The sequence below is a fragment of the Pseudorasbora parva genome, chromosome 22 (assembly GCF_024679245.1).
Source record: "Pseudorasbora parva isolate DD20220531a chromosome 22, ASM2467924v1, whole genome shotgun sequence".
Taxonomy (NCBI): domain Eukaryota; kingdom Metazoa; phylum Chordata; class Actinopteri; order Cypriniformes; family Gobionidae; genus Pseudorasbora; species Pseudorasbora parva.
Window position 1 is genome coordinate 15,880,762 of NC_090193.1, and position 17,291 is coordinate 15,898,052.

The 17,291-nt window shown below is 39.3% G+C and overlaps 1 protein-coding gene across 2 annotated transcripts in view; it reads left to right on the forward strand.

Moving 5' to 3' along the window:
* The window catches only part of tmem259 (transmembrane protein 259), a 34,995-nt gene that overhangs the window by 3,521 nt on the left and 14,183 nt on the right, over positions 1–17,291 (forward strand). Inside the window, exons 2-7 of one of the 2 annotated variants that reach the window (XM_067430925.1) lie at positions 757–1,053; positions 2,186–2,348; positions 9,598–9,708; positions 14,411–14,533; positions 14,620–14,720; positions 17,163–17,220. In XM_067430925.1, the coding sequence (XP_067287026.1) occupies positions 757–1,053; positions 2,186–2,348; positions 9,598–9,708; positions 14,411–14,533; positions 14,620–14,720; positions 17,163–17,220 (853 nt within the window). The remainder of the gene's footprint in view (positions 1–756; positions 1,054–2,185; positions 2,349–9,597; positions 9,709–14,410; positions 14,534–14,619; positions 14,721–17,162; positions 17,221–17,291) is intronic. The other variant, XM_067430926.1, reaches the window with a different exon arrangement.

Here is a 17,291-nt window from a genome sequence, read left to right on the forward strand (position 1 = left end):
ACTACGTCCAGCACGGTGAAAGAGGTAAGGGATACAACTACGGGCTCTGGGCATGCGGACATCAATATCGCGTGATTTGATTAACTTATCTGCATACCTGTAAGGGTATGTTTTGGGTTGGGGTAGGTGTAGGCATTAATAAAACACATCTGTTAAGTAGGAAATGTATTTATTGTTATTTTATTGTGAGATTTTGCCTCACCTCCGACCACTGCTATACCCCTGCCTAGCCACAACTCTTCTTCTCCGTTTTTAGTGTATTTCTCTGGCAGAATTACAGCGCCACACACTGGCCTGGCATGCAAACTACATCGTTTTTAGTCCGTTTTTGTAATCTCGTGTGGATGCAGATATTTCTTGAAACGAGGAAAAAAAAAGATCGGATTGGGAAAGCGCTGGCTTCCTGTGGACAGGGCCTCAGTGACAGGCCAGAAACCTGACTGATCTAGAGAAGATCTGTGTGGAGGAGTGGGCCAAAGTCCCTCCTGCAGTGTGTGCAAACCTGGCGAAAAACTACAGGAAACGTTTGACCTCTGTAATTGCAAACAAAGGCTACTGTACCAAATATTAACATCGATTTTCTCAGGAGTTCAAATAAAACATCAGAACTTTGACATGTGAATTTAAAAGAAGTGGTTTATTTTTTATTTTTTTATCCATGTTATGGAAGTTATGTTTAATGCTTTGTTGCCCAAACTGGTTAGTGCGCACATTTGTGTTTTTATTGATTTTAATTTTATGTAATTTGATTGGCAGGCTTTGTTTATGCTCTTCATCCTGGCCTATATCCACATTGCCTTCTCGCGCTCTCCAATCAACTGCCTGGAGCATGTGCGGGAGAAATGGCCCCGCGATGGCATCCTGCGCGTGGAGATCCAGCGCAACTCCAGCCGTGCACCCATCTTTCTTCAGTTCTACGAAGCGGAGGGAATCCAGGGCCTCGTGAAGGAATCGGAGGAGGACGGAAGTGAAACCAGACAGCCAATGGTGCCAGCAGACCCTGAAGAAGAGGAAGAGTTGACCATGGAGATGTTTGACAACAGCACAGTACGGGTGAGCTTACCATACAGTAGTATTATGAATACAAGGATTGAGAGCCAAGCGCACTAATTGTTCCAAACTAAATTGTTTTCTGTAAAGCAGAGATGAAGAGCCCTTCTTGCTGCTCTTTTCTATACAATGAAATATAATTAATTAATGTGAAAATAATAGAATATAGCATGCAGTATACACTTAAAGGATTATTAGAAACTAGGGATGTCCTGATCAGGTATTTTTGCTCTCGAGTCCGAGTCATTTGATTTTGAGTATCTGCCGATACCGAGTTGAAAATAAAGGCATTTGTCTAGCGTTAGAAGCTCATTTGTAACATTGCCGCGGCTCATTTAAGAAAATGACAGCTCAGAAGAGAAGCTGCTTTAGTTCGAGGTAGTGCTAACAATAATAAAGAAATTTAGTTCAGTGATGTCAGTTCAGTTCTTGTCATGTTCAAGAAACCAATTTCTTGAATTCATGGTGCATTATCCTGCTGGAAGTGGCCATCAGAGGATTGGGTATATAGTGGTCGTAAAGGGATGGACATGGTCAGAAATAATGCTCAGGTAGGCTCTGGTATTTAAACGATGACCAATTCTGAATCAGTCAGCTTGAATCAATTCTCCTCTAAGCTCTAGCATCAAAAAGGCATTTTCGCCCACAGGACTGCCGCATACTGAATGTTTTTCCCTTTTCATACCATTCTTTGTAAACCTTAGAAATGGTTTTGCGTGCAAATCCCAGTAACTGAGCAGATTGTGAAATACTCAGATTGGCCCGTCTTGCACCAACAACCATGCCACGCATGCCGCGTGTTATTTCGTGGGAGTTCTTGTCTCGACCAGGACCACACCCCTAAATGCATTGAAGCAACTGCCATGTGATTGGTTCATTAGATAATTGCATTAATGACAAATTAAACAGAAATTTAATCCTTTAGGTGAGTGTATTCATTGTTCAATAATGAAATAAAATTCCATCAGTAGTGATAGAATGGTATTTTTTTTGTGAATCATTCCTTTGCCAGCTTTCTGACAGTTTTCTCTCTCTCTCTCTCTCTCTCTCTCTCTCTCTCTCTCTCTCTCTCTCTCTCTCTCTCTCTCTCTCACACCACTCACTTCACTCACTCACTACACACACACACACACAGTTTGAGCTGGACATCGAGCCGCGGTTGAATCCGACGATGAGCGGCGGTGTTCCTGGCTCCAGCCTGAATGAATCCCAGGATCTGTCCTTCAGCCAGGCCCCCTCTAAAGGTATGCAGCCGCTGAGGGAGACTGTCTCCGAGATTGAGATGCTAACTCGAGCAGGTAAACATATCAGATACGCCCCACCTCGTAGCCATCTGGTCCTTCTCTTCCTCCTGTGTGATTTCATTCCCTCTCTACCCTTCATCCAGTGCAGCCCTCCTCGCTCTCCCTGGTCAGACTTTCTTTCTGTTCCCACATTCCTTTATTACCTTACCCTTTTCTAAGGCCACATGTGCTGCGCCACACACCATGGACTGTAGTAAGATATAATATGTGTCCCTAATAATGTAATTTGTTACAGTTCAGATCCAGATTCACACTGTTTCCATTTGAATATCTGGATTTAAATTAGTTATTTTAAATGTGTAAGACGAGCAAGGTGTAATTTGCAAGTAGGGCTGGGCGATATTGCTAAAAAATATCAGTCAATGTCAATAATTATCACGATAAATGTGAACAATCAAGTAATATGATAAAAATTTATTTCAAGTTAAGGTAGATTTTTTCCTCCTGAGTGAAAGTCCTAGAACCCAGACCTAGTAGACTCAAACAGTCAAAATATTTCAATGTTACCCTATAAAAATTAGGTTGTTACAATTTTTACAGGTGTTACTATTTTTAGTAATGAACATTAGGGGTGTGCCATATCATACCATCCAAGATAATACCGGTATACATTTTTACATGATAAAAGTGACATATCGCAATTTCAATGATCTAGTGACTAAAGGTGGACAGTAGTGGAGTATTTTTACTTTCTACTTAAGTAATTTATTATTTAAAAACATTTTTATTAGTGTTTTTCTTTGGAAAACTTCTACTTCACTACATTCCAAAGCATTGTACATAATGTCATAATATTTACTGCACTACATTTCATAAATAAAAGTGGATGTACCGTTAACTTTTAAAGGGGTGATGAATTAAGAAATCAACTTTTCCTTGAGCTTTTGATATATAAAAGGTCATGTAATATAAGAATATCCTGTAAGTTTCAGAGCTGAAAACTTCATTGTCAGTCAAAGAAAAGCTTTTATAGACACCAGGCCCAAAAAACGATCTTGTGCACATCTTTACGTCATCACGTGACAAAAACACGCACATCTAGTTCAGTAGCCCCACCCACCGACTCATGGAGCTGTTTGGCTCGCGCTAGCCAAGAGCAATTAATATGCCAAATAATATAGCAAGATATTGCGCTGTTCCTTGTTGTGGCAGAACACAGTCACTGCATATTTTCAATATTTCTCAGCCAATGTCACATGATTTCATGATTGTCATGCGATCCGAATCATGAATCGATACGCAGATTTACAACCATTTGAATCTTTATTTGAGGATTGAACACAAACAAGGAAGAGAAGACAATGCTGAATAAAGTCGTAGTTTTTGTTATTTTTGGACCAAAATTTATTTTCGATGCTTCAAGAGATTCTAATACGCAATACGAGGAACCTCTCTCGAAAGGGGACCTAATTTATCCAAAAAGAACAAATTAGATGTTATTTTAAGATACCCGTCTTATTTTCTCTTATATATTTAGCATTGCTCTTTAATAAAGGAAAAAAAATTACTATCCGATTAATCGATTAATCAATCGATCATTAAGTGCTAGATTAATCGATTAAAAAAAGAATCGATAGCTGCAGCCCTACTTGCATGCATTGAACAAAGTTTACAACGAGAGACCGTTTTGCCCACGTTTTTCTTTTATTATCGCTGTTGTAATGTATCACTGAGGAGCCAGCACGTGTATCCAATAACAGAAACATGCATACATAAAGCATTTTTTTAAATTTACAACCCATATTATAGATGTCATCAGATGTGAGATGAACCACGGTGCAAGTGCGTGCCAATCTGTGGGTGGAGAACCATATGATTGGAATTTTTTATTTTTTAATTTTTTAATTTTTTAACAGAGAACCGTTCCACCCCTAATACAGATGTTGACGTCAGACATTAGATCTGCTATTTCAGACATTAGATATTCATCATGTATAATAAATCTTTTATTCACCTTTTCTCATTTAAAAAAAAAAAAATTTACACGGCACGCCTGCTACTGTCAGATGGCACCCTGGTTGGGAAACCCTAGCCTAAATACATTTAATATAAATACAAATGCTATAGCCAAAAAAAACAAAAACAAGTTATTATATTCTGTTACTCATTTAATGCATTTAAAGGTGCACTATGGAACTTTCCGTCCACTGGAGGGCGCCTATTCAAAACAAATGCGTAGTTTAATGACGCAAAGTGGGAGCGCAGCATCTTGAGAGATGTGGTCTTCTCATCACAGCCGGTGGAAAATAGGACTCGGGCAGAAATCACGTTCATGCATGCGGTTATTAACGTTACTGTAGTCTAAAGCAGAGCAGGACCGAGTGTTATGGACCTGATCACAGCTGCTGGAGCGATTGTTAAACAAATACCCGCCTCGCGAATACCAGGACTTTTATTATGACAGGATGGGACACAGTCGCCGGGCGCCTGCACAGATCCGCTCTTCCGGTTATGATTTTGAGGTAATGCTGCTCTGTTTATCATATTAGATACATTTAAGTGTGTTTAAAACGATGTTATGACGTTACTCGGTGCGTTCACTTGTTCACACTGCTAAGAGTAAAGCGCTCCTGCCAAATAAAAGCTGAAACCCAGGGTAGCGCAGATATGACGCAATTGACAGGCGACTCCCTCAAATGCAATGCTGAAATGTCCCTGTCCTTAGTTAAAATAGCAATTTTCTCACAATTTACAAATAGCTGGAAACATCTGGGATATTGTAGGTACTCAACTGAACAAAATATATAACACTGGCCTAGTGGTTTTTGGATTTTTTACTGCAAAAATACTACATAGTGCACCTTTAATACATTTCTAATAATATTGTAAAATACTCCATAAGTCTGAAACAATACTGTAGTGCAGTTAGGCCCAATCCCATTTCTACCGCTTAGCCCTTCCCTTTCCCCCACCCCCTCGTTTTGCACTGTCACGTGGGGTAGGAGTGTCTCAATTCTCTTATGACTGGGAGGTAAGAGGAAGGGCCAGGTAGCCCTTTAAATGAAGTTTTTTCAGGACCGCGCTTCGAACGAGGGGTATGAGGAGTTCCCCTCCATTCACAGACTACCGTGCTGCTATAATGTGTGTAGTGATGTTACCACTCGGGATTCCCTGTGTGTCGTCTGGCTGCAGGTTTCTCCGTAGCTATTTGAGTGATTTGAACACAAATTAATAATAGTTAAAAATGTATATATATATCTGGTCTTATTACACGGCTCTGTGAAATACTTGATTCTGATTGGTCAATCGCGCATTCCAGCGGTATGTTATTTCCAGATAACAACCGCTCATACGGGTACTGCGAGTTATCTTGACCGGTACTACTTCTATGCTTAACGCTGGCGCCATCTTGTGGCTTAAACCGCCGTGGGTTACAATGGAAGACTTCAAGGCGGGTTTCCTTTGTAACGTTTTTAATTTAGATATTTTTCTTACACAAACGCATCGATTCGAATCAGAAGGCTCTATTAACCCATCGGAGCCGTGTGGAGCACGTTATTTGACGGACAGCTGCATTTTTTATGGACTTCAAAAACAACCACAACTACTGCTTGGATTAACGTTAGCCTGGACTTTTTAAATATAACTCTGATTGTATTTGTCTGAAAGAAGAATGTCATATACACTAGGGCTGTAACGATATGCGATATGAAATCGAAATCGCAATACGCAGGTCCACGAACCTGTATCGCGATGCGAGAAGGCAGAATCGCGACACACCCCTTCCAACTCCCAGAATTATCCTTCCTGTCCAGGTCCAACTTTTAAGTCAGCAGTATGGCAACATTTCAGCTACCCGGTGGAGAACAAGGATGGCAATCGTGTAGTTGACAAGACCCACACAATTTGCCGTAAGTGTTTCAAGAAGCTTCCCCAACCGGCTGGCAACGTGGTGAGCGTGGCGTTTCTGTTGCGTGTCATCCGCGGGGCGGCTGCGTGGCGTTTTCTCTTTCTTTGCACACCAGAAGCGTGTCTGACGCGGCGCTTCTGTTGGTATTGATGTACAGGAGGCCCTATACTTCATGTTAAATATATATTGCCTATTGGTACCGCAAAGAAAACGTCGGCAGTAGCCTATTGACCATACAGATATATGGTATTGACGGCAAAATAGGCTACAGAATATTTCGTTCTGTATTGACAGGTTTAATATTTAAAAATCGATAATTATATTGTTTCTTATTATTAAAATTAGGCCTATATCTGCATTTATGTTAACCTACAGACTTTCAAACATGAAAATGTCATTTATTAATATGTATCCATGTCAAAATGACATATAAACATCGTTTCCTATTCTATTTTGTCTGGAAACGCTTCCAACATGCTCGCATGTCGCGTGAAAAATAGGCATTTCTTCTATTTGAAGCATGCACGCGTGAGCAAGCATGCAAGCTCTAACCGGTCAACATGGGAGCCGAAATAAAAACGGACACGCCACGCAACCGAGACGCTCACGGCACGCTTGCAGTGTGGCCCCACAACCCGACAGCTGCAGCCTACACTGCCTAGTTTATTCCAAGCAAAGTTTCCAGCCAATTCAGATCGAGCACAAAAAATTACAGATGCATTTGGTATTATGTCACTGGAGATGCGCCCTTTTTCGGTTGTTGAAAACGAGGGATTCAAGTATTTACTTAGTGTGCTCGAGCCCCGTTATGCATTACAGAGCCGGGCGCATTTCTCTTCAAATGTGCTACCAAAACTTCTGGAGAAAACAAAGGCTAAGGTGGAGGAAGGGTTGAGTACTGCTGAATCCATCGCAATCACCACCAATGGATGGACGTCCCGTGCCACAGACAGCTATATGACCATAATCGCACACTAGCCTATATCACAGCCGATTGGCAAATAGCAAACCCCGTCCTCCAAACACGCCTCAGAGCCACAGACAGTAAGCCTCAGTTACCTCAGTGTGAAAAAACATTAACCAGTTTTCTTTGTAAATGTAAGATTGATTGAAGAAAATTTTCAAAATGCTCGAATCATCTCCACTATGGACTTAAGTTCTGTTCGTTTTTTAACAGTATTTTATTACAAAGAAAACAGAAGTGTTATAGCTTTGGCTATATAGTTTAATTTACTTAGGTATTTTGTTATTAATTTGCAGAGTTAATATTGTTATTTGGTGTTCAGTTTATTCAGGTTTTTCAAATGTTATTTAATTCATTTATTTTTTTTCCCCTCAAAATATCTTTTGAACTGTTTTGTCCCCCCCATATCGAGGTTTGTATCGTACCGTGGGTCAAAAATCGTGATACGAACCGAATCGTGGGTTTGGTGTATCGTTACAGCCCTAATATACACCTATGATAACTTGAGGGTGAGTAAATCATAGGCTTGGTTTCATTTTTGGGTGAACTAACCCTTTCAGCATTAATTTTCAACATTTAGCAAGGGCATATGGCAAATCTTCAGCAATAGATAAAGGCTTAAAGCAGATTGGAACTGTTTTTCTTCACGGAAGCTTTGCGTAAGAGCTAATAAAATATTTAATCTCAAGACAATATTTTGTACATAATAATAAAATAATTATTAGACATATTATCCCTTACATATACCTTCATAACTCAGTCGATATTCACATCACGTATCATCTGTAAACTCTTGCGTTACCTAGGCAACGACTGACTTGACTTCGTTATACAACATATGACCAGTATCGCTAGGGCTGTTCAATTCCGAAATGTTTCTGGTTCCGGAATGGATGGAGTCAATTCCAAAAATCGATTCCGCACTGTCGTTTTCGGTTCTTTTTTGGATTCTTTTTTTTTTTTTAAATGGATGGAAATGGATGGAGGAACCTAGTACCGGCCGGAGTGACCGCAGGATACACGGATGTAGAAAGTATCATTCTCTGAAACTTTATTTGTAAAATGAAGATGCATTTTAATAAAACTGATTGATTTTAAATTATGGATGCTCCTGAAATGGCCCACATAGCCAAGACTAACTTTCCGAGAGAACCATTTACAGAAATTAAATGGACTTCTATTCATTATTGGTGAGCGAGAGACAGACGAATGCTAAACTCTGTAGAACTAGAAAAGGACTCTGAGGAGTCAATTCCCCTCGATGAAATCGATTCCAAACGTTGGAATCAAGGAATCGATTCTTTTTTAAATCTAGGAATCGATTATTTTTGGAATTGATTCCTCTCGATTCTTTTTGGAATCGATTCCCAGCCCTAGTTATTGCAGCACCACAGTAGAGAAAGAAACCATATCTGTACCAGCCGGCTCGGATTAGCACAGAATGGAACGGTTTAAAAAATGTACAGGTTGGCCCGATGGAAAAGCGGCTTCACCAGTCTTGTATGTTCTGTTTCATTCTGTTATCTTAGGAAACTCTGAACACGTGCCGTTTTATTAAGTCTAAATACAGTGCAAAACTATGTTTTGGAGTGAGTTATTTGTTAAACGTGCTTGCACATGATTTCTCTTAGATGTTGCCTATGCACTTCATTGCTGTTCATACAGGTTAAATGTTACAAGACACTAATAAAAGAAACTGGTATAGATAATAGTATAGTAGTGGTGTCCCATTTCTTAGGCAAATATTTTTTCACAATTATGCCTTGCCATTATTTTAAGGTGCAAGGGGTATGGGTAGGCGAAGGGGTATAAAATAGAATTGGGGTTGGGCCTTAGTGTTACTACAGTAAATCCATGGTAAATGACTGCTTTTTAGATTGAAACGTCTTGAACTGTATCCTTCATGACACAGTGTTTCTTGTGTTTGTCAGTGCTGTTGAGAATGTCAACCCCATTTCATCTAGCTTTAAACTGTTTAACCTGTTTAACCAAGACGTTTTTTGTTCTGCGCTAATATTCATGTGCTTCTCACTGGATCCCAGTGCTGTTTAGTAGTTGCATGACCAAGATCGATCAGCGAGTAAACGCATTTGCTTTAGAAAGCTCACGCTTCACTGCCATTTGAGCTGAGCTGAACTTTTGTTTATAATTATATCAATTTAATTATGTTCATTTTATCGCCCGGCCCTATTTGCAAGGTTGTTAGACCATCAAACTAAAGCTCAAAACCCCCAAATGAAGATAAAATGAAAGGACATTTAAACAAAAGATGTTTTAAAAAAGATCTTTTAAATGTTTGTTAAAACATTTAACAAACGTCTTATGACCTATTAAATAATTTTCTATAACCACAAAGGATTGATGACAATATAGAATTTCTGAATTCAGTGTAACGTTGTCAGCATTTATCAGTGTTTGTTTTTGTGCAGTGTGGCCCCAAGAAGAGTACATTGTCGAGTATTCTCTGGAATATGGTTTCCTTCGGCTGTCCCAGGCCACACGTCAGCGGCTCAACATCCCTGTTATGGTGGTTACCCTGGGTGAGTACATTAACCCCTCCAGGATAGAAAACCCACAATGCTCTTTTCCCACAAAATATTCTTAGGAATGTTCACCACCAAATTAAAATTGTAATTGTTTACGCTGTTTCATTCACTTATGACTTTGCTTTGCTTAATGAACAGATCAAAACAGAAGTTGTATGGCCTTTTTTCTGTCACTTTCAAGGGATAGTCCATCCAAAAATGAAATGTCTGTCATCAGTTACTCACCCTCATGTTTACCAACCTATATGACTTTCTTTTGCAGAACCTAAAATAAGATATTTTGAAGAATGTTGGTAACCAAACTGTTTCCATTTCAATTGACTTCCATTGTGTGGACAAAAAATACAGTGGAAGTCAATGGGAATTGAGCATTCTTCTGAAGCGGCATTGGATATTCTGAAATCCGATGCCTCTTGCACTTCCTTCATGTTCTGCGTTAGAAAGTAAGCTATACAGGTTTGGAAAAAAACATGAGGCTAAGGAATTTATGAACACATTTAAAAAAAAAAAATCAGTTGACTCCCTTTAATGCCCCCAGTGCTCATTCCATTTTATAATATTGAAAAGGGTTGCAGGTTACATTCTTCAGAATGTCACTTTTATATTTCATGAAAGGTCATGCAAGGTTTTTTTTATGATATGAGAAGGAGTACAAAAAAAACATGACTATTTTATTTTTTGATGAACTATTCCAATAAAACAAACATAAATGTTGGAAAAGAGGTTGGGCAATGAGACTGAAACACCTGGTTTTAGACCACAATAATTTATTAGTATGCGTGTGTAGGTCCTCCTTTTGCGGCCAATACAGCATCAATTCGTCTTGGGAATGACTTATACAAGCACTTCACAGGGGCCACCGGCATTTTGAGCCATTCCTCTTTCAGAACGGTCACTGATGCTGGTGGAGGAAAACATTTGTTCTTGACTCTGGGCAGCAGTCCGGGTGTTAAAGGATTCCTCAAAAAAAGAAAATTCTGTCATTTAATTATTTACCCTCATGTCGTTCTGAACCCGTAAGACCTTCGTTCATCTTTGGATAACAAATTAAGATATTTTTAATGAAATCCGAAAGCTCTCTGAAACCCTCCATAGACAGCTATTTAATAAGCTATTTTAACACTTTCAAGGCCCAGAAAGGTAGAAAAAATGACATTAAATTCACCCATGTCACTTCAACCTTAATTTGAAAAAGTGATGAGAATAATTATGCACACACAAAAAAAACACTATTCAAGAATTTCTTCTAGCCTGTGTCAGACTCTTAGGCCGGAGACACACTGCAAGCGTGGTGTGAGCGTGGGCGTTTCTGTTGCGTGTCAGCCGCGGGGCGGCTGCGTGTCGTTTTCTCTGCCTTTGCACACTAGAAGCATGTGCGACGCGGCGCTGCTGCTGCTATTAATGTACAGGGAAGACCTATACTTCATGTTAAATATAAATATATTGCCTATTGATACAGCAAAGACAACGTCGGCAGTAGTCTATTGACCATACAGATCTATGGTATTGACGGCAAAATAGGCTACAGAATATTTTGTTCTGTATTGACAGGTTTAATATTTCAAAATCGATAATTATGTTGTTTTTTTTATTATTACAATTAGGCTGATATCTGCATTTATGTTAACCTACAGACTTTCAAACATGAAAATGTCATTTATTAATATATATTCGTGTCAAAATGGCATAAACATCTTTTCCTATTCTATTTTGCCTGGAAACGCTTCCAACACGCGACACGGGCGTGAAAAATAGGCGTCTCTTATATTTGAAGCATGTACGTGTTTTCCGCGCGGCACGGACCGCGCGTGAGCTGTGCGTGTCACGCTAGCAGTATGCAAGCTCTAACCGGTTAACATGGGAGCCGAAATAAAAACGGACACGCCACGCAGCCGAGAAGCTCACGGCACGCTTGCAGTGTCTCTCCGGCCTTACGCTGTTGACGTAGTGTTAACAGTGAAGTGGTTCCTAGTTCTACGCCAGGTTGACATGGTACTGACGTGAAAAGTGTCAGCCAGTGGTAAGCTGGGATTCTTGAACTGCCGCACTGTTTACAATGTGTCAACTGTGTAAGAGTCTGACACATGCTAGAAGAAATGTTATGTTTTTCCTAGCTATCTTGGACATTGAAAGTGTTTATTAAATTGCTGTCTATGCAGGGGTCAGAGAGCTCTTCGATTGCATCAAAAATATCTTAATTTGTGTTCCAAAAATGAATGAACTTTGATGAAACTTTTTGGGTGAACTAACCCTTTCAAGCTACACCGTGTAACTTTTTTAGTTTATTCTTAGCTAAAACACTTAGTTCTTTCAAAAATATATGTGCTCATTAATGTATATTTACTTCTTTCAAGTAGTAAAGTATTCTCATAAGTTTAAAATATGCCATTAAAAATACATACGGGTGAGGGGTTCGAATGCCGCTTGCCATGTTGCCCCTCCATTCTGGAAGTACATTAGCCAAAGAGGGACATATCGTTAAATTCAAGCTTCGCCTTTCGCGTTTTAACACTCGATGACACCGTGTCGAATGTGAAGAGGGGGATTGCCAATGTTAATCTTGGACTAAATCAGCCACCGTAGGAGTTAAAACGAAATCAGAATTGAGGGGAACAGAAACTAATATTCACTGGATGGTCATATACCTTTTCACCGCTAGATGGGGAAAAAAAATTACACAGTATAGCTTAAAAGCTCTTTTGGGCTTCTCCACACAGTAACACCTAAAGGCAGTTAAGGTGGACTCGTCAGAGAACAATACATGTTTCACATTGTCCACAGCCCAATAACTGCACTGTTGGCATCAATGACATTTGGCATTAGCAAGAATGACCAAAGGTTTGACTATAGCAGCCGGACCATAAATATAGTCTCTGTGGAGCTCTCGAAAAACAGTTTTGTTGGAGACAGAAGAGTCAAGGTGCGCATGTAGTTCTGCAGTAAGTTGGGCAGCTGTGTTTTTATGTTTTTGGGGTACAATACGGGTTAGTACCTGGACTTCCCTTTCAGACAGCTTTCTGTTGCATCGACATTTACTCCTGTTGGATGTGGTTCGTCCTATGTGGTGGTAATGTGCCAAAATTACCCCTGGACTCCCATTATGTTGCAATATTTTCACCTTTGGCTTTTGGCTTGCTCATTTGGGGACACTTAAATTTCATCTATATTACTGATCTGCCCGCATTGACACTATTATAATTGAAATTAGCTGGATAACATCACTGTTCTCTCCAGAGGGGCAGTACAGCCGAATCAAATTCTGTTGCATTATTTTCCTGTTAACTCTGTGAAGCTGCTTTGAAACAATTAACATTGTAAAAAGCGCTATATAAATAAAGGTGACTTGACTTTGTCTTCAGTATTGCTTTTGCTTCTTCCAATCGACCTTCACACTTACTGCACTTACTTTTTGAATGTAAATCAGTAGGGGTGTGCATTGGCAATGCCTTCACGATTCGATTCGATTACGATTCACCAGGTAACGATTCGATTCGATTCTACGATGCATTGTGATGCATCAAAATTCTACTGCACACAATGCAAATTTTTCATCAGTCATGAGGCAATACAAGCAGATATTAAACAACAGATTGTATTGGCTGCTATGTGTCTCCTGTATCTTTGACATAAAAGTTATTAAATAAAATAAAATGTAATTAAATAAAATGCAATTAACCCCTAAATGCATGACTGTTTCACCAAACATTCTTACATATTCAGGTCGTTAGCGACCCAGATCTATATTTAACATGGATAGACCTCTACCTGTCGTGATAATATATAAAACTCCTGATTTTAGAGTAGCAGCTACAGAAGAATAAAATAAAACCTATTTCGTTACCTTTTGGAGCTTGGAAGGATTCAGTTTGAGCAGATGTTTAATGCCATCATCATATGACCTCGTCAGAGCTCGTTTACCAGTATATTCAGCATCTGCCTCATATTCGCGATCTCCAGCATATTCTCAAAACTCATTTTCAACGTCTTCAAAATCAATATTTTGATCACTGACAGCTTCTTGACCACATTCATCATCAAGAGACAGTGACACTAATATCTGAATGTGTTTAGTACTTGCTCTCTGCTGTAAATCACTGAGCCATTTCAAGTTTTGCAGATTATAATTATTGTTTCGTTTTCTGTCAGAGGTAACTATGAGTGAAACGTCACTTCATCATTGGGTATCAGACATTGCCACCTTGTGGAATAAAGGTGAATTGCGGCGTTTTTCGTCATTATAGATTCATTGATTATTGTGCAAAAAAAATATACGTACAATCCTACACACCTCGGGTCGTTAGCGCGTTTTTAATAACCCGTCTATCGCGGTCATCTCCCTCCGCCTCAGCCATCTTCCTTGTTGTTGTTGTTATTCTCCCGGAACCGGAAGTATTTGAAACTTCACAACTTTATCGTCCGCCAGAAAATAAACAGTGACATAATCGATTATGGCACTTTGCCGCATCGATGCTGAATCGTTCATGCCCCGCATCGCGATGCATCGCCAAATCGATTATTGTTGACACCCCTATAAATCAGTGAAGATTAGTCACCAGGCCACTGGCTCCAACACTATATTGCCCAGTGTTTCAGTTTAATTGTCCAACCCCTGTATTTTATACCTTAAAAAAAAATGCATAAAGTGTCAGTTAGTACTGCTGTGTGTTAACCAGAATCTCTCGCTGTCTGTCTGCAGACCCCATGAAGGATCAGTGCTTTGGAGATGGTTTCAGTCGCTTCCTCCTGGACGAATGCCTGGGTTATGATGATATCCTGATGTCCAGTGTGAAGGCTTTAGCAGAGAATGAGGAAAACAAAGGTACATTAGAAGTTCTCTCTCAAAAACAGTTTAATTTTGATGATGGCATAACTATGACATGAGAATGTGATGTGCTTGTTTGTTAGGGTTCTTGAGAAACGTGGTCTCTGGAGAACACTACCGTTTTGTCAGTATGTGGATGGCTCGTACCTCCTACCTGGCAGCCTTCGTAATCATGGTTATCTTTGTGAGTACTTTTACTCTGCTGCTTCTGCCCTACAGAGTGCTTGTTAGTGATTGGATTGTAGGTGTGATGTCATCACGTTAGTTCAGTTTGACCATTTAGGTAATTGTTCAACAATTTAATCATTCCCATGACTTTTTATGTAGAAAATTTTATGAAATTTTAACAGTTCTAGTTGTGCCCGTCTGCTATATTGTGAATCTTTTGTTATTTAATTGCTTGAAGTTAGAAACTACGGAGCCCCTTACATGACATGCAAGGGAAAAAAAAGGTAAATAGTGCACACGATTTATAAATTGTGCGCACGTTATACTAATTTGTTCCCTCGATTTATAAATTGTGCACAATTTAGCAAATCAAGGGAACGAATTAGTAAAACGTGCGCACAATTTATAAATCGAGGAAACGAAATGGTAAATCGTGCGCACGATTTAACCTACTAGTTTTTTATTGCATGTCATGTGCGGGGCTCCGTACGAAACTGAATGAATGAATTAGAAATCATTATTTACTAATAATCTTCCCCACCAGTAAGGTGTTAAAGGGTAAATTCACTGGAAAAAAAGGGAAATTATCCCACAAAAGCCCTTAAGCCATCCTATGTGTATATGACTTTCTTCTTTCAGACAAAAAACGTTTTGAGTCATTTTAAAAATAGATATAATGGAATCATTTTAAAGGGATCCCTTGGTGTTGAGACTTGTATGCCTTTATATAACATAAATTATGTCTCTTACTAAAATATGTAGTAGAAAACCCATGAAAGATCAATGTTATTTAAAAAATCCATGGGCAGCGCCATTTTGTTTGCGTTCTAGGTTGATGACGTAGAATGGTTGCACTCCTCAATCAGCTGGCGTTACCCGTAGCTACTTTTACCACAACGCAACTCGAAAATTGTTTCAGAGTTAAACAAAACCAATGAATTGCTTTGTAATTGTACTTAAAACACACTCAAACATACATGTGCACAAACTCACCTACACAAAGTCACAAACAGATTGGCGGGCGGGCACACACACCTGACAGACTGCGCTGTCTCAGTTGAAATGTTGGGCTGCTTAGTCTCCACGTCAGGGGCTGAATCTGAAATCGACCCCCTATACCCTGAAATAGGGCATTATTTGAAGGAACGGCCATTTGTAGTGTTGTCCGACACCATAGTGGACATGTTCATTCAGTCTCACGTTGTGCCGCGATAACGAGTGTACAGCCGATTTAGACGCAACAGCTGTCCGACTTTACACACTCCTTCAAGTTGTATTAGTGAACAAAAGTAGGGAATGTTATTCATGTCTTGAAGATGAAAGTTTAAAGATTGAGGTTTTAATTCACTGAGCTTGTGCTTAAACTTTAATGCATGAACCAACATCATCACCAAAATCCCATGGTGATATACCTAGATAGTTCCCTGTGCTGGTCACATTAGGCATTACAGGTAATCTGCTGCATATATACAGTCTATCTATGATATCAACACAGGAAATAGTGAATGAGGGGGATGTATGCGCGCACGTCACGTGTGTGTGTGTGTGTGTGTGTGTGTGTGTGTGTGTGTGTGTGTGTGTGTGTTTGCACCGATCTGTTGAGGTGTGTGTGAGTCTGTGAGAGAGAGACTTTGTGTGCACATGTATGTTTGAGTGTGTTTTAAGTACAATTACAAAGCAATTATTTGGTTTTGTTTAACTCTGAAACAATTGTCGAGTTGCGTTGTGGTAAAAATAACTACTGGTAACGCCAACTGATTGCGGAGTGCAACCATTCTACGTCATCAACCCAGAACGCAAACAAAATGGCGCCGACAATGGTCCAAATATAAAATGGATTTTTTAAAATAACGCAGCTCTTTCATGGGTTTTCTACTACACATTTCAGTAAGATACATAATTTATGTTATATTAAGCCATACATGTCTCTCAACACCAAGGGATCCCTTTAATATAACCCTTTTTGTGTTTGGCTGAAAAAAGAAAGAAACCTAGGATGGCTTGAGGGTGAGTAAACTATGGGATCATTTTTAATTTTCAACTAACCCTTTAACAGTTGTGAAAGAACAATTCATTCACAAACTTGCAGTAAATGACACATTATTCATTTGACTCACATGATCATATGACTTCAGAAAACTCAGCGCGTGTTGCACAAGTCACATGGACAATATTCAACATGAAATGTTTTTAGTGAATTTTGTTTTTTGGATCTTGATAGCGCTTGGGTATGATTCACTTTCATAATATAAAAAAAAGTGATCAAAAATAGACCCTTTGGGATTCATTAAATAAAGAGTCATATGGGTGAGTGTTATTCAGGAAAGGCCTGTCAATTTTGGGTGAACTATTCTTTTGATTCACTTGGACCATGGAGAAATGAGTCTTAAAAATGTTAATACGACACTGAATCAAATGGAAAATTCCATCATCCTCAAGTCTTTTTTTTCTCTTTCAGACTCTGTCAGTTTCCATGCTGCTGCGGTACTCGCACCACCAGATTTTTGTCTTTATAGGTAGGTTCCTATAAGCCTTTCAGATCTTCAACACTGCATCAGCATCTGTGATCATGTTCCAAGATCAAGTT